This window comes from Heterodontus francisci, chromosome 17, assembly GCF_036365525.1.
Source record: "Heterodontus francisci isolate sHetFra1 chromosome 17, sHetFra1.hap1, whole genome shotgun sequence".
In the NCBI taxonomy this organism is placed as follows: Eukaryota; Metazoa; Chordata; class Chondrichthyes; order Heterodontiformes; family Heterodontidae; genus Heterodontus; species Heterodontus francisci.
Genome location: NC_090387.1, coordinates 88,304,939 through 88,327,981, shown reverse-complemented (window position 1 = coordinate 88,327,981; position 23,043 = coordinate 88,304,939). Strand labels below are relative to the sequence as shown.

General features: G+C 46.9%; 1 protein-coding gene and 1 long non-coding RNA gene across 6 annotated transcripts in view; one reads left to right on the top strand and one right to left on the bottom strand.

Moving 5' to 3' along the window:
- The window catches only part of LOC137379254 (uncharacterized), a 37,246-nt gene extending 32,834 nt beyond the window's left edge, over positions 1-4,412 (bottom strand). For all 3 annotated transcript variants that reach the window (XR_010976776.1, XR_010976778.1, XR_010976777.1), the window contains exon 1: positions 4,275-4,412. This is a non-coding gene — a long non-coding RNA (uncharacterized lncRNA). The remainder of the gene's footprint in view (positions 1-4,274) is intronic.
- A 1,956-nt stretch (positions 4,413-6,368) lies between these two features.
- The window catches only part of LOC137379114 (oxidative stress-induced growth inhibitor 1-like), a 39,049-nt gene continuing 22,374 nt past the window's right edge, over positions 6,369-23,043 (top strand). Inside the window, exons 1-2 of one of the 3 annotated variants that reach the window (XM_068049817.1) lie at positions 6,369-6,472; positions 13,091-13,217. In XM_068049817.1, the coding sequence (XP_067905918.1) occupies positions 13,157-13,217 (61 nt within the window). In that variant the 5' untranslated portion in view covers positions 6,369-6,472; positions 13,091-13,156. Of the gene's footprint in view, positions 6,473-12,384; positions 12,524-13,042; positions 13,218-23,043 lie in introns of those variants that run through there. The other 2 variants (XM_068049818.1, XM_068049819.1) reach the window with 2 other exon arrangements.

Sequence of the window (23,043 nt, the reverse complement as noted above, 5' to 3'; positions counted from 1 at the left end):
TGATTCTTCTGGAATGTCAACTTGGAACTGTTTTGAACTGCTTTGTAATTTTTTTTACAGATTTTTATGAATAAGGTATATTTTGAGGGGAAAAAAAGAATTCCTAAAACAAGGGTTTACCGTTTTAAATAGACCAACGAGGAGAGATGACGGTACCACAGTGTCATCAAACAGAAGATCAAATAAAGGTTTTAGAGGGGCACACTTAATAGAAAACTAAATCAATAAAACAAAAATAAACTCCTCCAATTAAATAATATCAAGTGTGAATGCAGCCCACCATTTGCACAAGTTTTGCAGTCGAGTATCCCACATATGGGGACATCGCATGGACCAGCAATCCTAAAGGTTAGCCTCACCCTGGGAAACGCTTTCTACCTTCAGACTGGCCAATTAGGACAACACTGCGTTGCCCCAGCACCTTCAAACAAAATAAAACTAATCTAACAAAAATGTCGTCTTTTCAAAGCGGCACAAACAATAAACATCCAAATTATCAATACAGCAAAGGAAACTTATTGAATTAAATGATAATATTGCCACTCATGTCTACTACACACTCCAGTCCCTCCTGAAAGCCTCAAGTGTACTGGAAAACACTGTGTACTCCATCGCCAAGGACACCCGGGCACAGTGGAATAGAGACAGACAGCCATAGTGATTGATCATCCCCATTTGGCGTATCTAACCTGGATGTGTGGATGGCCTCCTTGGCCAGACCTGTGGGAAAACCTACAAAGAGGTCCTGCAACCTTTCCACTCTCCTCTGCACCAGCTGGCCAAATATCAGGAGTGAGGACTGAAGTGCAGCTGGACGTTGAGAAGCAACCACATCAAATAGTGGAAGAGGGGCTGCGACCTCTCCCACCTTACGTAAATGTGAAACATGGACTCATCCAGGCTGCAAATGTCACAGGCGGCCTGGGAGTCCATGAACCGACTTAAAAACCTATTGGACGGGACTGCTCTGTACAAACTCTCCATGCCCAATCCCCAATGGGACATGGCATTCTAAACCTGAAATCTCCTTCCTGCCACACCTTCAGGTCCTTAGCAATGCTGGTTGCCAGGAATGCACAGGCATTCCCTGAGCATGGGAGTAACATGGGCACAAGCATGGGAGTAACATCATACAATGCAATTCCCCTATTTCCTTAACACCCCAACTGCCCCACCCCCTCCCCTCTCCTGTTTGTGGATAGGCAACTGATATGGTCAAGGCTCTAACGGATGTGAGGGTCCTTGAGGAGGTGCAGAGGGGATTTACCAGAATGGTTCCAGGGATGAGGTATTTTAGCTACAAGGTTAGGTTGGAGAAGCTGGGATTGTTCTCTTTGGAGCAAAGGGAGATCATGGGGAGATTTGATTGAGGTGTACAAGATTATTACAGGTTTAGATAAAGTAGACAAAAGCTATTCCTATTAGCCGATGATACAAGGACTAGGGAACACAGAAGTAAAGTTTTGGGCAAGAGATGTAAGGGGGTTGTGAGGAAGAACTTTTTTACACAGTGAGTGGTAATGACCTGGAACTCACTGCCTACCAGGGTAGTGGAAGGAGAGACAATCAATGATTTCAAAAGGAAATTGGATGGGCGCTTAGAGTAAATAAACTTGCAGGGCTGCAGTGATAAAGCAGGAGAATGGAGCTGACTGGATTGCTCGACAGGGAACTAGCAGGGACTCAATGGGCTGAATGGCCTCCTTCTGTACCATAAATGACTCTATGACTCTATATTAACTGCAGACTTTGAAGAGTTAAAGAATTGACAGGGGCAGAACATTATTAGATCCTGTCCTGAGTTCCCCCCTATTCCCCCCACCCCAATACCCCACCCAGAAAACCGAGCTTTTGAATCAAGTGATTATATCTGAACTTTCTCTTACCTTTTCTATTCTAAGCTTCAATTCCTGTCCCCTGGTTCGAGAGTTTGTGGAGTGTCTGGAATGTATTATCTGGATTCAGTTTATCTGTTCCCATAACTATGTCCTCTGAGGCTTTTTTCTCCATAGTAACCAGCTCTGGGCTCTTCTTTCAGACTCTCCTCACAGCTCTGATTCATTATTCTCAGAATCAGCTTGCATGCCATTTCCTAGAAGTTCCTAATGCCTGATTGCTTTGCTGTAGCATGGTGACCAGAACTGTCGCCAGTATTCACGTGTGACTGTACCAGAATCTCAAACAGACTCATTATTCCCTCCTCAGATCTGTGCTCTTTCCTTTTGACCAACATCCTAAGAGCCAGTAAATTTTCCCTCTGACTGTTGACCTATTCAATCCTCTCAGATCCCTCTGTTGTGTTATGTACTCTAGAACCTCTTTGGAAGGAAGGGAAGGGGAAGGGAGAAAGAGAACAATAGAGAGAAAGATCGAACATGCTGTAATGTAGAAATGGTTATTTTCTGTAGTTTAGTCAATTTTCAAACGCCCCCCCGCCCCAACTCTGAAATTTTGCCCCTGCCCATTCCACCCTGTCTTTTAATCATTCAGGTGGCTAACTGCTCGAATCCAGTTTGTATCTCAGTTTGTTGTTTCATTCTTCCACCACATCTGCAGGTGCTGACAAGACTGACATTTATTGCCCATCCCAAGACCACAAGAGGGCTGCTCAAATTTGGCTGCCCTTGGAAGTTTGTCACTATCCTCCATCTACTCCACGATGACATGCAAGCCATGATCCTCACCAACGGAATCACCACAGACTCTATCTCAGTCAAGACGGGGTCAAGCAAGGCTGTGTCATCGCACCAACCCCCTTCTCAAATTTCCTCGCTGCAATGCTACACCTCACCTCCAGAAAATTACCCGCAGGTATGGAGATAATCTACAGAACAGTACAGAAACTATTCGACCTACATCGCCTTCAATCCAAAATCATAATCACTCCAGCCACAGTCGTCGAGCTTCAGTATAAAGATGATACTTGCGTGTTCATTCACTCTGAAACTGAGCTCCAGATCATTGTTGACTCCTTCTCAGAATCATATGAGAAAATGGGTCTTTCACTGAACACTTGGAAAATGAAGGTCCTCACCCAACCATCTCGCACAGCACACCTTCCCCATCAATCAAGATGAATAGCGAGCTCCTGGAAAATGTGGACCATTTTCCACCTCTTGCGAGCTTCCTCTTGGTGAAGGCGGACATAGACGACAAGGTTCATCATCACCTCTAATGTGCCAGCTCAGCCTTCGGCCGACAAGAAGCGAGTATTTCAGGATCAGGATCTCAAACCTGGGACTAAGATCATGGTTTACTGGGTAGCAGTGAACCCTGCACTCCTATATGCTTCAGAGACTTGGACAACCTACAGCAGCACCTCAAAGCACCGGAGAAGTACTACCAGAGGTGCCTCCACAAGATCCTCCAAATAAGGTGGCAAGAAAGGTGGTCCAACAGCAGCATCCTCTCCCAAACCAACCTGCTCAGAATCAGGTCACTACTCACCCAAAACCAGGTCTGCTGGGGGGGGACATGTTGTTCACATGCCTGATACTAGACTCCTGAAGCAGCTGTTCTACTAAGAACTGGGTCACAGCAGGAGAATCCCAGCAGAACAGTGGAAACGCTTTCAAGATGTCCTCAAAGCATTCCTGAAGAGATCAAACATCCCTGTCAACTCGTGGGAGTCCCTGACTCATGACTGTCTTAGATGGAGAAAGCTCATTTGGGAAGGCATCGTGCACCTTGAGGGACTTCAAGGGGAACATGCAGAGGTAAGAGGGAGCGCACAAACCCCCAAATTACTCATCTACCTGACCCTTCAAACACCACCTGCCCCTCATGGCAGAGTCTGTAGATCACACATTGGACCTATCAGCCATCTCAGAACCCATCGAACTGGAGTGGAAGCAAGTCATCCTCGATCCCGAGGGACTGCCTAAGAAGAAGGTAGTGTTATGTTTTGGTGTTGGTGTGAGACTGTAGTCACAAATAGGCCAAATCAGGTACAGGCAGCAGGTTTCCCTCCTGAAAGGGCATTAGTGAACGAGCTGGATTTCTACAGCAACCCGACAGTTTCATATTCACTTTTAATGAGACCAGCTTTTTTATTTCCAGGTTTTTCAAACTGAGTTTAAATTCTCAAACTGCCAGGGCCGGTTTTGAACGTGTTTCGTCTGGATTACCAAACGAGGCCCTGAGGTTACATAACTGCTCCACTATCACACTGCCTTTCCCCACAGTGCAGGATGGGCGGTTCTTCTTTTACAAAACAAACAGAATCTTAAAGTCAAAAGCAATTGTTAACCTTCTAATTGATGTTGAAAGTATACCTGGTGTATAATCACCTCACAGGGAGCTGGAGTGCAGATTAACAGTGACACTGGAATGATTGAAGAGCAGCTGAGGTGGAACGGTCAGATACACTCCATACAAAAATCAGCAGATCCCCTGTGGAAAATTACCAGAGAGGGCCCTGACATCTCAGTTCAAAGGTCATCCACAATCAAACACAAATTAAAAAACCCTGCATTCTCTCAGAAACAGGAAGCTGACATTTCCTGCAGATAAACTGGCCTGTGCAAACAAGACTGTGAGGTGAGGTATGTCAATGTTGTCTTGTCTTCACTCTCTCCTGACTGTGAAACAGTGGAATGATTCCTATGGCAAGTAACAATGTGTGAATTGTCACTCCTTCCACAGCTCGAACCATCTTTATATCAGGCAATAGGATGGTTAGTCCTATAATATGGGAGAGTTTTATTGAGGTGGGGGGGAGGGGTGTGGTCACCCATACCCACTAGACTCAAGTATAATATCCCACTCAGTGTTAACCCAGATCTCCTCTGCATTTGCTAGTAATGTCTGAAGAGGGTCTGGACTCTGCAGCTTGTGACTCAGAGGCAGGAAACACAACCACTAGGCCAAAGGCTCACTCCTGCAGCAGTAGCTGTTCAAGAGGCCGATGCAGTAAGAATTCGGTATGATTCCTACACCTGCAGCTTTCCCCTTGCACCCGCACCCTGCCCTAAAGGGAACACATCAGCTGTCCCCCCATCCTCTCCCCTGAAGGAAGTACATCAGCTGCTGTCTCCTCACTTCCCACACCAGAACTTCACCAGATGACATGTTCTTGGCAGGCCAGGTTTCCCGAATGATTGACTATGGTGAGACTCCACATCAGACGATCACACATGCAGATTTCCAACGTACGTTGGTGCTATGCGAGGGACCTCATCCCATCCCCTTGGCCGGGACGCACTGAACCTTTGGATGAGTCTAGGTGCCGTGTTTTAGTCAGCTATTCAGCAACAGAGTGCAGCACAGGGGAATTCAATTCCACCCTCAGACTTGGATTTTCTGGCAGGCATCACAGGACAGCGATTAGGAGCAGGAATCCCGAGGTACTGTTTCCCTCCCGACCCCAGGGCACCAACGGGTGCCAGCTGGTGCCCGCAGATCAAACCTCGCCCTTTAGCTCTCGATGGCTCAATATCATTAGCTATGGGGGAGTCATAGAGTCATTTAATGAATAACCTTAAACTGCAATTGGATTGAGCCAGAGAATTAATACAAAGTGAAGTTCATTGAATAGCAGGTGCAATATCAGTCTCCCATCACAGAGGTTACAGGCAAAGCCAGAAATAGGTGCCTCAGTGAGCGATGATGTAGACACACAGGAAACTCCAGTAAAATGCAGCTGGAACTCCTTTCTGATTGTTAGATCAGTGGCATAGAGACACAGAAACAGAGACACAGAGAAACTGAGAAAAAGAGACAGAGCAAGAGATACACACAGAAACAGAAAGACACACAGAAACAGTGAAACACACAGAGACATACACTGAATCAAAGACACATAGAAACAGAGAGAGACAGAAATGGAGGGCAATCGAAAGAGAGAGAGAGAGACGGAACGACACACAGAAATAGAGACACATCAGAGACTTTGAAACAGGGACTTATGCAGAAATAGAGACAAGCAGAAACAGAGACACAAGGAAACAGAGCAACACACAGAAACAGACAGCCAAAGAACCAGACAAAGAGACACAAAAACAAAGAGAGAAATACAGATACAGAGGGAGATTCACAGAAGCAAAGACGCATGGAAGAGATGCAGAAAGAAACTGAGACACAGAAATAGAGAGAGGAAGGCACACAATGTAAGTGTGTGGCATTAGACTTAGTGTGTGATCAGTCTGTGTGTGTGAGAGCTTGGTCTGTGAGTGAGGGGTCAGAGTGTGAGCGTGTGGGGTGTCAGTGTATGAGATTTGGCTCCTTCCTCTCTCTCTCTCTCTCTCTCTCTGCCGAGTCACCCTGACCCGGGTTCTTTCCCTGTAAATTTGTGCTGAGTCACGCTCGCTCAGCTTCTTTCCTCAACCCAACCTCCTGCTCAGGCTCCTCCCTGTTTCTAACACTGACATTTAATCAGGAGGCACTCACAGGAATGAGCAGTGTGCTGGGAATCTCTATCCTCGCTTAGCTCAGCCCCGTGCAGGACAGAATTCTCTGGTGACTGACCCAGCAGGTAAGCCAGATGTCTCATTGTATAACCCAGGGTATCACTATCCTTTTCTCTCCTCCACTGTTGCAGGCACCAGCCTTTTGCTAGGATCTATTCCCCTGTCCAAGTGCTCATTCTTCATATGTTCCTTTGTGTAGTGAATGCCTGCCAGCTGTTCAACTGTGGAGGGTCTCACACCAGCCTCCTGAGCTGGAGTCACTGGGTGGCGATCAGGAGCGAGAGATCTGACAGAATCCACTCACTCCCCCAAGCCCACCACCATCCTAATGCTGAGGCACTGAGGCAAACTGTTTGCACCTCAACAGGGCCTTCTTGACATGAGATCCATGGACCAGTTTGACTCAGTACCACTGCAGAGGGTGTAGGAGGTGTGGTTCCACACCGTCATCTGGGCCTTTTTAAGAAAGGAAACACTGAAACGTTTTACGGGCCCATTTTACCAATCCGCACTCCCAGTGATGGGCCGATTTGCTCAATGGTGACCAGTGTCAGAAACACAGGTACACATTGTTCACCATTTTCCAGTAATGGTCAGAACCAGGCAGCAAACATTTCTGGTATTCACCGCCAATGCTCAGAAAAAATCCTTTATAACAAACTCCTAATATTTGTTTTCTCTCCCTCCATTTTAATTTTTTAGTTTATTGCTGTGGGGGTGAGGTGGAGGGAGTGGGTGAAATATTGACCCTGAGACTCCTCACCGTCCTGTAAGAAAGTTACATGGGAGAGGTTAACATTTAAAAATTTGATCTCCCAGCTCCAACCCACCGCCTTTCCAGCCATTTACATTTTATCAAACCCAAATCAGGCTATCGATGAGGCTCCCACAAAGGCAGGTGTGTCCTAGTAACATTCACCATGGCAACATCTCAGCTGCTTGGCAACAGATTGAAGGCCAGAGGCATGGGCTGACCAAGGCAGGTATTGTAGATCTGCTCCTTTTAACATGCTGTTGGCCAGGAGGACTCACACTGCTGTCACCCCCGCCCTCCCCCCCCCCCCCCCCCGGTCGCTCCATCCCGATCTCACTGCAACTCCCAGTCCCCACTCTCCTGCAGAGCCCTCCTTCCACTGACTACTGGGGACCCCGTCCAAAGGTCAGGCCTTGGCTGTAGCCGCCTGCCACTAAATACCCAGACCCACCCTCCAACCAGGCAGTCAGTCTGGACACTATCAGCCAGGAGTCTGCACAGAATTATTTCAAAGTGGCCCTGCTGGATCCTTCACACCCTCCCCACCTTCCCATTAATATCTGGGCCATTAACAAACTCAGTTTTGACCAGATTCTCTGTTGGAGCGAATCAAAGAGGAACGATGCACTCCAGCCCGCAGTTTCCAACCCAACCGCAGGGGATAATGTGGGATCTGTCTGTGGGGTGGAGGATGGGTGACTGGTGGGGCGAATCAGAGAGAAAGCACTTGAAGCAAAGGTACTTGTTTTAAGGACAACAACACACAGATCCAGGTGTGAGAGCAGCAGTGGAATCCAAACCCGCTCTGTCGATATTACTGTCAGCTAGTATCCACAACAACCTGTGTTTATACAGAGTCTGTACATTGCATAAATCTTCCACAGTACTTCCACTGGGGGTAATTAAACAAACGAATGCTGAGCTGAAAGAAGAGACATCCTGTGGGAGTGCTGTGGTTATGTTACTGGCCTAATAATCCAAACCCCTGGACTAGTAATCCAGCCAATGGGAATTCAAATCCCATCACATTTTGAATTCAGTTAATAAAACCTGTAAATAAAAAGCTGCTATCAGCAAGTGACATGAAGCTATCAATTGTTGTAAAAACCTAACTGGTTCACTAATGTCCTGAAGAGAAAGAAATCTACTGTCTTTAGCCAGTCTGGGCCGAGATGTGATTCCAGTCTCACAGCAATGCGGCTGACTCTTAACTGCCTTGGAAGGATTTAACTTTGCATTTTTCACAACCTCAGCATGTCCTTTACAGCCAATGAAGTACTTTTGAAGTGTGTTCATTGTTGTAAGGACAGAAACGCAGCAGCCAATGTGTACACAGCAAGATCCCTCAAACAGCAATGTGATAAAGAACAGATCATCTGTTCTAATGATGTTCCTTGAGGGATAAATATTGTCCAGGACAATGGGGAGAATTCTCCTGCCCCTCTTCAAATTGTACCATGTCATCTTTTACATCCTCCTGAGAGGGCAGACAGGGCCTTGCTTTAACATCTCATCCAAAAAGACGGTGCCTCCGACAGTGCAGCACTTACTCGGTCGAGCAAGCCATATGACCTGCAGAAAGAAATTTAACACCTTCTCAAGGCAAAATGGATGGGCAATCAATACCAGCCTTGCCAGCGATACCCGCATCTCGAGAATGAATATTTCAGAAAGTGTTTTTGGATTTTGTGAGATTGTGAAAGGCTCCATATAAACGGTGCCCCAGTGCAGCACACCAACCTTCAGGGATAGGCTGCATTACTTGCATCTTTCATTGATTATCTCTGATCATATTAGCAGAGGATTGTTAAATTATCTGGGATGCATTATCTGGGATGGAGTAATCCAGGATGTAAAGCCTGGCTCGGGTATAAAATTAAAACCCAACCCGGGCCTGGCCCGACAACATCCAACCCGAACCCGACTCGGGCCCGAGTCTTTTAATTTTTGTAAATGCCCGACCCGAACCGAACCGAACCGAACACACCGAGTCAGGTTTGGTCGGGTAGCCAAGCTTTACTGCAGAGTGCGGAATCCAGACTGCACATTTCCCGCCTTGACATCCGAATGTTCAATTGAAGATTACTTCCCGGAGCAAGGCAGCACTGTCCACATCCAGCCCGACCTGACCCGAGCCCGCATGCTGGACCCGGAAGAGTGACCTGACAGATCCAAACCCGAACCCGACACATGTCGTCGGATCTAATCGGGTTCGGGTCGGGTAGCCACGCTTTACCGGGATGTACACACTCTATTTTTTTTAATTCATTCATGGGATGTGGGCGTCGCTGGCCAAGCCAGCATTTATTGCCCTTGAGAAGGTGGTGGTGAGCAGTCCATGTGCTGTAGGTACACAAACAGTGCTGTGAGAAAGGGAGTTCCAGGATTTTGGCCCAGTGACAGAGAAGGAACGACCATATAGTTCCAAGTCAGGATAGTGCGTGGCTTGCAGGGGAACTTGCAGGTGATGGTGTTCCTATACGTCTGCTGCCCTTGTCCTTCTAGGTGGTAGAGGGCGCGGGTTTGGAAGGAGCCTTGCTGTGTTGCTGCAGTGCATCGTGTAGATGGTACACACTGCTGCCACTGTGTGTAAGTGGTGGAGGGAGTGGATGTTGAAAGTGGTGGATGGGGTGTCAATCAAGTGAACTGGTTTTTCCAGGATGGTGTCGAGCTTCTTGAGTGTTGTTGGAACTGCACCCATCCAGGCAAGTGAAATTTGCCAACCTCACTAGTTGTCAGCTGCTCATGTGCTGTTGGTGTGTGATGTAACACCAGTTCCCATGTTGCTTCCTGAATTGATTCTGCAGAGTCACTGCTTGTCAAGGCCGCAATATGATTACACAACCAAAGCCATTATCTCTCATTTACAAAGATTATCACAGACATTACCAGCAAGTGCAGTCACTGAACCTAGAGAAGCTCACGAGCCCATCACTAGATCCACATTTACTCTCAGACCCCGTCTACTCTCAGTCTCCGTTTACTCTCAGTCTCCATTTTTTCCTCAGCCCCGTTTACTCTCAATTCACATTTATTCTCAGTCCACGTTTTCTTTTAGACCCCGTTTACTCAGAGAATTTTATTGACCTAGGAAAGAACAGGCTGGAGAAGCATTGGAACTTTAAATTTTCAATTTACGCACATCCAACTAAGCTCTGGGGCACCCGGACTACAACTGAGAGGGTTAATCAGCACTGGATACACTGAGGGAGTTAATCAGACACTGGATACAGTGAGGGGGGTTAATCAGGCACTGGATACAGTGGGGGGGGGGGGGGGTTAATCAGGCACTGGGTACAGTGAGATGGTTAATCAGACACTGGATACGATGAAGGGTTAATCAGGCACTGGAAACAGAGAGAGGGTTGATCAGGCACTGGATACAGAGAGAGGGTTGATCAGGCACTGGATACAGTGAGGGGGTTAATCAGACACTGGGTACAGTGAGAGGGTTAATCAGGCACTGGATAGAGTGAGAGGGTTAACCAGACACTGGGTACAGTGAGAGGGTTAATCAGGCACTGGATACAGTGAGGGGGTTAATCAGGCACTGGATACAGTGAAGGGGTTAATCAGGCACTGGGTACAGTGAGATGGTTAATCAGACACTGGATACAGTGAAGGGTTAATCAGGCACTGGATACAGAGAGAGGGTTGACAGGCACTGGATACAGTGAGGGGGTTAATCAGACACTGGGTACAGTGAGGGGGTTAATCAGGCACTGGATACAGTGAGAGGGTTAATCAGAAACTGGATACAGTGAGAGGGTTAATCAGATACTGGATACAGTGAGGGGGTTAATCAGACACTGGGTACAGTGAGAGGGTTAATCAAACACTGGATACAGTGAGAGGGTTAATCAGGCACTGGATACAGAGAGAGGGTTGATCAGGCACTGGATATAGTGAGGGGGTTAATCAGGCACTGGATACAGTGAGAGGGTTAACCAGACACTGGGTACAGTGAGAGGGTTAATCAGGCACTGGATACAGTGAGGGGGTTAATCAGGCACTGGATACAGTGAGGGGGGTTAATCACGCACTGGATACAGTGAGGGGGTTAATCAGGCACTGGGTACAGTGAGGGGGTTAATCAGGCACTGGATACAGTGAGGGGGTTAATCAGACACTCTGTACAGTGAGAGGGTTAATCAAACACTGGATACAGTGAGAGGGTTAATCAGGCAGTGGGTACAGTGAGAGGGTTAATCAGATACTGGATACAGTGAGGGGGTTAATCAGATACTGGATACAGTGAGAGGGTTAATCAGGCAGTGGGTACAGTGAGAGGGTTAATCAAACACTGGATACAGTGAGAGGGTTAATCAGGCAGCGGGTACAGTGAGGGGGTTAATCAGACACTGGGTACAGTGAGAGGGTTAATCAGACACTCTGTACAGTGAGAGGGTTAATCAGGCAGTGGGTACAGTGAGAGGGTTAATCAGGCACTGGATACAGTGAGGGGGTTAATCAGGCACTGGATACAGTGAGGGGGGTTAATCACGCACTGGATACAGTGAGGGGGTTAATCAGGCACTGGGTACAGTGAGAGGGTTAATCAGGCACTGGATACAGTGAGGGGGTTAATCAGGCACTGGGTACAGTGAGGGGGTTAATCAGGCACTGGATACAGTGAGGGGGTTAATCAGACACTCTGTACAGTGAGAGGGTTAATCAAACACTGGATACAGTGAGAGGGTTAATCAGGCAGTGGGTACAGTGAGAGGGTTAATCAGATACTGGATACAGTGAGGGGGTTAATCAGATACTGGATACAGTGAGAGGGTTAATCAGGCAGTGGGTACAGTGAGAGGGTTAATCAAACACTGGATACAGTGAGAGGGTTAATCAGGCAGTGGGTACAGTGAGGGGGTTAATCAGACACTGGGTACAGTGAGGGGGTTAATCAGACACTCTGTACAGTGAGAGGGTTAATCAAACACTGGATACAGTGAGAGGGTTAATCAGGCAGTGGGTACAGTGAGGGGGTTAATCAGACACTCTGTACAGTGAGAGGGTTAATCAAACAGCCGCAAACCTGTCGATGAGACTCTGCAGGCACTCTTCAGTGTGAGATGTTAAAGCAGCATCGTCAGCAAAGAGGAGTTCCCTGATGAGGACTTTCCGTACTTTGGACTTCGCTCTTAGACGGGCAAGGTTGAACAACCTGCCCCCTGATCTTGTGTGGAGGAAAATTCCTTCTTCAGAGGATTTGAATGCATGTGAAAGCAGCAGGGAGAAGAAAATCCCAAAAAGAGTGGGTGCGAGAACACAGCCCTGTTTCACACCACTCAGGATAGGAAAGGGGTCTGATGAGGAGCCACCATGTTGAATTGTGCCTTTCATATTGTCATGGAATGAGGTGATGATACTTAGTAGCTTTGGTGGGCATCCAATCTTTTCTAGTAGTCTGAAAAGACCACGTCTGCTGACGAGGTCAAAGGCTTTGGTGAGATCAATGAAAGCAATGTAGAGGGGCATCTGTTGTTCACGGCATTTCTCCTGTATCTGACGAAGGGAGAACAGCATGTCAATGGTCGATCTCTCTGCACGAAAGCCACACTGTGCCTCAGGGTAGACGCGCTCGGCGAGCTTCTGGAGCCTGTTCAGAGCGACTCGAGCAAAGACTTTCCCCACTATGCTGAGCAGGGAGATTCCACGGTAGTTGTTGCAGTCACCGCGGTCACCTTTGTTTTTATAGAGGGTGATGATATTGGCATCACGCATACTTGATGTAATGAGAGATTAATCATGCAGCAAGTACAGTGAGGGAGTTAATCAGACACTGGATACAGTGAGGGTTAATTAGGAGTGGGTACAGTGAGGCCTTAGTGAGACATTGAGTACAGACAGGGATTAATCAGACTGGCTCTTTTCTCAGGATTATCCTGCTGATGTGGTTTAACCCTTACCATTCCTGATTTGGCAGATTGAGAGAGGAGAAACATCTGGAGACGACAGCGATAGCACCTGTGTGCCTGAGTTTGTGAGGACAATGGACGAAACTAGGTCACCCTCAGTGCAGGGACCCACTTCCATCCCTGTCATTGTAATTGGTAAGTTAACTCCACAAATTAATCTCCTGAATCACTCCTTCTCTATCCAATACTCCCCCCTCCTTCTCCCTCTAAACTCACTGTGTCAGAGTCACGACTCCTCACAGCATTTCTTACTCAGACCTGTTCTTTCTCAGGGCCTCAGAGCTGCAGATCTCCGAACATCCTTTGATCCTCCCATAATCTTTAAGCTTTTAAAACTCAATCTTACAGTCCCATTAGCACTGCTTCTTCACCTTTCTTGTCTTCTCTCCTACTCTCTTCAACCTCCATGTGCTCTGTACTGCAGGCCTCAGGCCTTTACCCAAGTGCCTCCTTTGTGAAGTTGCAAGTTAGTGTATTGTCCCAATAGGTGTTCAGTACGGCTCACAACTCGCTGAAAATTCTGACCAGTTCAAATGTACAGAATTTTTCCAGGGAGTTATTTGCACAGCTGGGTGGAGGAGGCAAGGCCTCAAATACATAGTGTGATAGCCAGCTGCCTGTGTTTCTCCCTCCGATATCTCCCTCTGGACAGTTAAGGGGGGTTTACTTAAATCCAGCACCCAGACTAATGCAGAAAGCTTTGTTTGGAACTTTTCTTCTTGATTAGTTACTCCTGAAGGTTGGAGCAGACATAGGCACCAAGTCCAGATTGCACAAAGATGAGGAAAGGCCATTTGACCATCTTCATTCACCCGTCCAGGTGGATCATAACATTCCCCCCACCTCCCATTGTAATCTCCAGTCGTTTCCTAAATGATTCCAGGCTTTTGCCTCCAATACCTCATCTGCAAGTTTCCTCAGAAATTTCCTGAGATCATTTGTAAAGATAATCTTCAGTATAAACCCACAGTTCTACTCACACAGTTTCATTTGAAGTAATATTTGGGGTTATTTTTTTCTGTACCCTTAACAATCTTATATCCTTCTATAAGTTCGCCACTCCGGTAGTGTCTTTCTTGTTTCATGAGCGTATGTATCTCTGGTCTCAGAATTCAGAACCCCTGACCAGGATGGCTGCTTGTTCCTACTGTCTGTCCAGCTGAGAACTGCGAGCATATGGCAGCCTGGGAGCCAAGCCTTCCACCAGTGATTGTGCTTCAGCCAGTTGTTGACAAGCTGAACATTGTTAGGCACTGTATAGTCGTGGGGAGTATCTCATTCTGGGATTGTGAATTCGAGATTTACACATGTACTGCCTTTAATATTTTGGTCCAAGATATAGCAGAATTAGATTTGATAGTGAGTGTTGACAGCCTATTCGACCATGTGAGGCATCACATAGCACACACTGGTCTTCCCAGTGGTGCAGTGGGAAAATGCACAGTCAGACGTGGATTTACATATCAAAAGGTCCTGGCCTCAATCCCGGTGTAGCAGGAAGTACAAAGTCAACTGGTCTCAATGCCCCTGAGTTACAGAGGGGTACATAATCAGTCAGTGTTTCCACTCCTGACCACTGACTGCTAACCCCCAACAGTTGAAAGCACGCATGTCTACATGTGGGGTGAGGATTGACTGTGTTCAGTGGTGATGCCTTCTGTGGTCAAATAGCCCACAGGAACTCATGGCTGGGCTCATCCCTTGGCAGAGCTGCAACGAGTGCCCATGGAAGAGCTTCTGAGGAAATGTTGGTAGTAGGGAGAGTGCACCGAACTGGAGGAGGGAGTAAAGAAATACCCTGTGGCATTGAATAATTGTTGGCTTCATGCCCACTGTGGGCATTGGCGCCTTATACTGAGCGCAGCACCTGATAGGGGACAGGTAGATGTATTGGCTACATTGGATTGGCTACCTGTTATATCTGAATCCGTTTCTTCACATTAATATCACCAAAAATTACAACTAGCCCCTCGCAGTCAGCGTGAGAACATGACTTTGGGATCCAGAATAAAAGTTCAAAACCCTTAACAGCCTCAGCAGCTGACACCTCTGCACGCAAGGCACAAAGTGAAAGACTTAAGTCAGAAGGTTGTGGGTTCAAATCCCACTCAAGAGACTTGAGAACACAATCCAGGCTGATACTCCCAGTGCAGTACTGAGGGAGTGCTGCACTGTCAGAGATGCCATCTTTCAGATGAGACCTTAAACTGAGTAGTGCCTGTCCTCCCAGGTGGATGGAAAAGCATCCATGACACTATTTTGAAGAGCAGGGGAGTTCTCCCTGGTGTCCTAGCCAATATTTATCCTTCAACAAATGCCTGAAAAGTGATTATCTGTTCTTTACTGTTTGTGGGATCTTGCTCTACATAAACAGGCTGCTTGCCTTTCCTACATTACAACAGTGAGTACACAAAATAATTAACTGGCTGTAAAGCTCTTTGGGATGCCCTGAGGGCATGAAAGGGCGAGAAAAATACAGGTTCTTTCTTTCTATCGCTTTGAGGTTGCTTTACATTCTGCTCCTTCAAGGTTCCTTAGAAATGACTTTGAGGAAACAAAACATGTTAGTGCTGACATGTTAAACAGGTTAGTGCTGACATGTTAAACAGGTTAGTGCTGACATGTTAAACATTCTCTGACTGGAACCTTTCCCACAGCCCAGCTTTTCAAACTCACAAAGCCTTAATCTGATCTCTGTGCTGTTGCTTAGCAACTCCATTTCCCTTGGAAATGTTATCTCTTGTCCTCGTCGGCCTGATAACATTCATTATTCACTGGCTCAGTAAAGGCCGCTGGCTGTTAACCAATGATGTGAGCCACTGTGATTTGAGTAAGCTGGCCTGAACCCAGCAGCAGCATGGGTGACCCGGGGCTAGTGGGGAGGGGTGGGGAGGAGGGTGGTGATCAGATCACTATCCAGTGACCCCTGCATCCCCCCACCCCACTCCCACCACCGGACAGTGCTTATACATATGCACAGGATCAAGCTCAGAGGTGATACCCTATGTGGTGGAATAGCCCATTGACACACACTATCTAGGATGATGATGGTTGCCTCCAGTTTCCACCCCTCATGTCCACCTCCCCCTGAGATCTCTACATTCCTTCAATAATGGCCTCTTCAGCATCTCCGGTTTTCATTGCCCTAGCAAGGCCCATTGCTCTGGAATTCCCTCCCTAAACGTTCCACCTCACCACCTCGCTTTCCTCCGAAAGACAGTCCTTAAAACCTACCTCTATGACCAAGCTTGTGGTCCTCAATCCTGATACATCCTTGTGTGGCTCGGTGCCAAATTTTGTCTGATTATGCTCCTGTGAAGTGCCCTGGGCCATTTTATAATGTTAAAGGCGCTATATAAATCCAAGTTGTTGATGTAGTTGTATGATTCTAATTGGTCCAGAAAGCTACTCAGTCAGGGTAACTGGGGTTGGACAAAAAATGTCGGCCTTGCCAGCAATGCCTGCACCCCGATGATGAATGATTAATAAAAAAGAATTGTTCCCCCAGCTGATTTTACACTTGGAACCTTTTGGAACCTGTATGGGGATCTTAACTCCCTCCGCCCTGTGGGATCCTCACCGCTCGGTTACTGTCCTGAAATTATCTTCTTGTCATTGTTTTCCTCAGCAGTTGTGGTATTGCCTGACTCAATGCAAACCTCATGGATTTATACATGAATCAGTCTCCAATCACTGAGAGGGGAACTGCCTGACCTGGACACTCTGCTCAGCAGCAGCACTCGAAGCTGAGGAGTCCCCAAAAGAGAAGTATCTCTGTGAGACCAGGAGGAGCAGGTCTGGCCCATACCCCACCCCAGTGCTATGGTGGTCACCCGAGCCATCTTCCGCTTTATCTGGAGATTGTAAATGGACCGTGTCTGGAGGGATGTGATGTTCAAACCTTTGGATAAAGGGGGAAAAACGTCGCCCTCATCCTGATGATCACCTTTGTGTGCGGCTGCATCAAGCTGTGTGCAGAACCATAGTACGCAAACACCAAATGTCACTACGTGCTGAGGTTCTATCTATCCCCGGTGTTACGAAGGATGGGTCTGGTCACATTGCCACGGAATGCTCCATCCAGTTGGACCATGCCGTACCACTTGTCCTTCGTGGAAAAGTTTGTGCAGAAAAATACCTTTGACCACCAATCCATCAGGCATGGTCCGCACAGAATGTCCTCAAGGCCTTGCAGGGAACGGAGATGGTGGATCCTGTCGGATGGTTCCCCGAGCAGATTGTCATAGGCATTTGGCAGAATGCCTCATCACCAGAACTTTCAAACAAGCACCAAGACGTTGCTTGGCTGGTGGTGAGAAGGGCACTGCCCATCAGATCCTTCCTGCATGCCCAGAATCTCACTGCCTCTGCATGCTGCCCTCGAGGTGGCTGTGCTGGGGAAGAGACCGTTGCCCACCTCTTTCTGGAATGTGTCTTTGCAAAGCAGGTGTGGAAAGAGATGCAGTGGTTTTTGTCGAGGTTCATCCCGAGCAGCTCTGTAACACAGGAGTCTGTGCTCTACGGGCTGTTCCCAGGGACGCACACCGAGATAAACATCAACTGCTGCTAAAGGACCATCAATTTGGTGAAATATGCATTTTGGTCTTTCTGAAACTTGCTGGTCTTCCAGCGCAAAGAGTTGTCCACGACCGCGTGTTGCAGACTGGCATATTCCAAGTTCCAGAACTACGTGCTGAGGGACGCACTAAAGCTTGGGGCAGCCACTGTAAAGGTTCAATGGGGAAAGGCCACTGTGTAAGGCCCTCTCACCATAGTGAACCGAGGGGCTGGAACCCGTGTAAAACCCCTCGGGCTGGATGCACCAAAATATGGTTTTGCTGTGTGGTGGGATGGCAAGAGTTGTGAGGCAACTCATGTTCTGTATCGAAGGAATCTGATTTCTTTTGCACTTTGCACTTAATGTCAAATTGGAACTGTTTTGTAAAGTTTTTTTTATAGGCCTTTATGAATAAAGTATATTTTTAGAAAAAAACAGGAGTAGGGATAGCCGACTGCAGCTCTGAGCTGCCCCTCATTTCCCCTCTGCTTCCCCTCCTCCATCACAGCCCTCCCTCTCTCCCCTCCTCCCTCACTACCAATGTACTCCCTCTAATCTCTCCCCTCCTCCCTCACTACCAATGTACTCCCTCTAATCTCTAACCTCCTGCCTTACTTCCAGGACCTTGCTTCTCCCCTCCTCCCTCACTGCAGGACCCATCTTCTCCCCTGTTACTTCCTCCCTCGCTGTCATTGTCCTCCCTCTCACTTCTCCCCTTCTCTCTCTCCCCTCCTCCCTGTTCCCCCTCCCTCACTGTGAGTACCCTCACCCTCGCACTCCCCTCACCCATTCCCCTTCCTTACCCACTGCCAGTGCCCCCCACTTCCCAACCCCCAGTGCCCTCGCTTCAGGACTAAGCTGATTGCTGGCTGGCCAGGCTCCAGATTCATAGAAACATAGAAAATAGCAGCAGGAGTAGGCCATTCGACCCTTCAGGTCTGCTCTACCATTCAAAAAAGATCATAGCTGATCGTCTAATTCAGTACCCTGTTCCTGCTTTCTCCCCATATCCCTCGATCCCTTTGGCATTAAGAAATATATCTATCTCCTTCTTGAATATATTTAATGACTTGGCGTGCACTGCCTTCTGCGGTAGAGAATTCCACAGGTTCACCACCCTCTGAGTGAAGAAATTTCTCCTCATCTCGGTTCGAAACGGCATACCCCGTATGTTGAGACTGTGACCCCTGGTTCTGGACTCCCCAGCCATCGGGAACATCCTCCCTGCATCTAGCCTGTCTAGTCCTGTTAGAATTTTGTAGGTTTCTATGAGATCCTCTCTCATTCTTCTAAACTCTAGTGAATATGGGCCTAGTCGACCCAATCTCTCCTCGTACATCAATCCTGCCATCCCAGGAATCAGCCTAGTAAATCTTCTTTGCACTCCCTCCAAGGCAAGAACATCCTTCCTCAGATAAGGAAACCAAAACTGCACACAATACTCCAGATGTGGTCTCACCAAGGCTCTGTATAACTGCAGTAAGACATCCTTGCTCCTGTACTCAAATCCTCTTGCAATGAAGGCCAACATACCATTCTCCTTCCTAACTGCTTGTTGCACCTGAATGCTTGCTTTCAGCGACTGGTGTACAAGAACACCCAAGTCTCGTTGCACCTCCCCCTTTCCCAATCTATCACCATTCAGATAATATGCCTTTCTGTTTTAACAACCAAAGTGGATAACCTCACATTTATCCACAATATACTGCATCTGCCATGAATTTGCCCACTCGTGCAACTTGTCCAAATCACATTGGAGCCTCTTTGCATCCTCCTCACAGCTCACATTCCCCCCCAGCTTTGTGTCATCTGCAAACTTGAAAATGTTACATTTAGTTCCCTCATCCAAGTCATTAATATACATAGTGAATAGCTGGGGCCCAAGCACTGATCCCTGCGGTACCCTACTAGTCACTGCCTGCCACCCGGAAAAAGACCTATTTATTCCTACTCTCTGTTTCCTGTCTGTCAACCAATTCTCGATCCATGCCAATATATTACCCCCAATCCCATGTGCTTTAATTTTGCACATTAACCTCTTAGATGGGATCTTATCAAAAGCCTTCTGAAAATCCACTGATTGTCCAATGTGACTTTGTTCAATCCGTTTATGCTTTCCAGGTGTTCTGCTATCACATCCTTTATAATAGACTCTGGCATTTTCCCCAAGGCTAACTGGTCTGTAGTTCCCTGTTTTTTCTCTCCCTCCTTTTTTAAATAGTGAGGTTACATTTGCCACCTTCCAATCTGTAGGAACTGCACCAGAGTCTATAGAATTTTGGAAGATGACCACCAGTGCATCCACTATTTCCAGGGCCACTTCCTTTAGTACCTTGAGATGTAGATTATCAGGTCCTGGGGATTTGTCAGCCTTTAACTCCACTAATTTCCCCAGCACTATTTTTTTACTAATACTGATTTCCTTCAGTTCCTCCCTCTCATTGGACCCTTGGTTCTCTAACATTTCTGGGAGGTTATTTGTGTCCTCCTTTGTGAAGACAGAACCAAAGTATGTGTTTAATTGTTCTGCCATTTCTTTGTTCCCCATTATAATTTACCCCGTTTCTGACTGTAAGGGGCCTACATTTGTCTTCACTAATCTTTTTCTCTTCAAATATTTATAGAACCTTTTTCATTCAGTTTTTATGTTCCCCACAAGTTTACTCTCATATTCTATTTTGCCCCGCTTAATCAACCTCTTTGTCCTCCTTTGCTGAATTCTAAACTACTCCCAATCCTCAGACTTGCTGCTTTTTCTAGCAATTTTATATGCCTCCTCTTTGGATCTAATACTATCCCTAATTTCTTTTGTAAGCCACGGTTGAGCCACCTTTCTGGTTTTATTTTTGTGCCAGACAGGAATGACTGTAATTGTTGTAGTTCAGGCACACGTTCTTTAAATATTATCCATTGCCTATCCACCGTCAACCCTTTTAGTAAAGTTCCCCAATCTACCATAGCCAACTCATGCCCTATACCTTTGTTGTTTCCGTTATTTAGATTCAGGACCCTAGTTTCGGATTCAACTACTTCACTGTCCATCTTAGTGAAGAATTCTATCATGTTATGGTCGCTCCTCCCCAAGGGACTCTGCACAACAAGATTATTTAGTTTAGTTTAGTTTAGTTTAGAGATACAGCACTGAAACAGGCCCTTCGGCCCACCGAGTCTGTACCGCACATCAACCACCCATTTATACTAATCCTACACTAATCCCATATTCCCAACAAACATCCCCACCTGTCCCTATATTTCCCTACCACCTACCTATACTAGTGACAATTTATAATGGCCAATTTACCTATCAACCTGCAAGTCTTTTGGCTTGTGGGAGGAAACCGGAGCACCCGGAGAAAACCCACGCAGACACAGGGAGAACTTGCAAACTCCACACAGGCAGTACCCGGAATCGAACCCGGGTCCCTGGAGCTGTGAGGCTGCGGTGCTAACCACTGCGCCACTGTGCCGCCCCTTTCTCATTGCACAATACCCAGTCTAGGATAGCCTGTTCTCTAGTTGGTTCCTCAACGTATTGGTCTAAAAAATCGTCACGTACACACTCCAGGAAATCTTCCTCCACAGTATTATTGCTAATTTGGTTTGACCAATCTATATGTAGATTAAAGTCACCCATGATTACAGTTGTACCCTTATTGCATGCGTCTCTAATTTCCTGTTTAATGCCATCCATCACACCTCCACTATTGTTTGGGGGCCTACAGATAACCCCCACCAACATTTTCTGCCCCTTGGTGTTTCTTAGCTCCACTCATACTGATTCCACATCATGATTTTCCGAGCCAATATCCTTCCTCACTATTTCATTGATTTCGTCCTTTACTAACAATGCTCCCCACCTCCTTCCCCTTTTTGCCTGTCCTTTCTAAATATTGAATACTCTTGGAGGTTCAGTTCCCATCCTTGGTCACCCTGAAGCCATGTCTCCATTATCACATCTATATCATCATTTTTTATATCTATTTGTGCTGTTAATTCATCTGTCTTATTGCGAATGCTCCCGCATTAAGACACAATGCCTTTAGACTTGTCGTTTTAACATTGTTAATCATCCTAGCTTTATTTTGCACTGTGGCCCCATTTGTTTCTTGCCCTTGTTTTCTCTGCCTTCCACTTTTCCTTCTTACCTTTTTGTCTTTCATTTCTATCCTTGTTTCCCTCTCCTCTGTCTCCCTGCTCAGATTCCCATCCCACTGCCATTCTAATTTAAACCTTCCCCGACAACACGAGCAAACAACACCCCCCCCCCGAGGAAATTGGTCCCGGTCCTGCCCAGATGCAACCCGTCCAGCTTGTGCTGGTCCCACCTTCCTCAGAACCGGTCCCAATATCCCAGGAATCTGAATCCCTCCCCCCTACACCATTTCTCCAGCCATGTATTCATCTGATATATCCTGCTATTTCTGTTCTTGCTCGCACCTGGCACTGGTAGTAATCCTGAGATTACTACCTTTGATGTCCTACTTTTTAATTTATGTCCTAACTCCCTATTTTCAGCTTGTCGGACCTCATCCCTTTTTTTTACCTATGTCGTTGGTACCGATATGTGCCACGACAACTGGCTGCTCGCCCTCCCGCCTCAGAATGCCCTGCAACCCCTCAGAGACAGCCTTGACCCTAGCACCAGGGAGGCAACATACCATCCTGGAGCATAAATGCCTGTCTGTTCCCTTTACGATTGGATCCCCTAGCACTATAGCCCTGCCACTCTTCTTCCACTCCTCCTGTGCAGCAAAGCCACCTATGGTTCCAGGAACTTGGCTCTTGCTGTTTTCCCCTGAGCTATCTCCCCCAACAGTATCCAAAGTGGTATATCTGTTAGAGAGGGAAATGGCCACAGGGGACTCCTGCACTACCTGCTTTCCTCTACTCTGCCTGGTGGTCACCCATTCCCTTTCTGCTTATGCAGTATTTTCCTGCGGTATGACCACCTTGCTAAACGTGCTATCCACGATGATCTCAGCATCATGGATGCTTCACAGTGAATCCACCCGCAGCTCCAGCTCCGTGATGCGGGTAGTCAGTAGCTGCAGATGGATACACTTCCTGCACACATGATCGTCAGAGACACTGGAAGCGTCCCTGATTTCCCTCATAGCGCAGGAGGAGCATATCACGGGTGCGAGATCTCTTGCCATGACTTACCTTTAGATTACTTAGTTACTCCTTTTAAAAAGATACTAATTACGCTAGGGGCCTTTTTCTACTCCAAACACTACCCACTACAATCTAAAGTCCTTACCTTTACTTTTGAAGCTACTGATAAATCCTACAAAAATCAATACAGTTCACTAGTTAAAATAAATCTTACTCAAAAAAAAAGTTACTCACTGTTCCTTATTATTAAGCTATTTACACATGCACACTAACACTGGTGTACGAGCT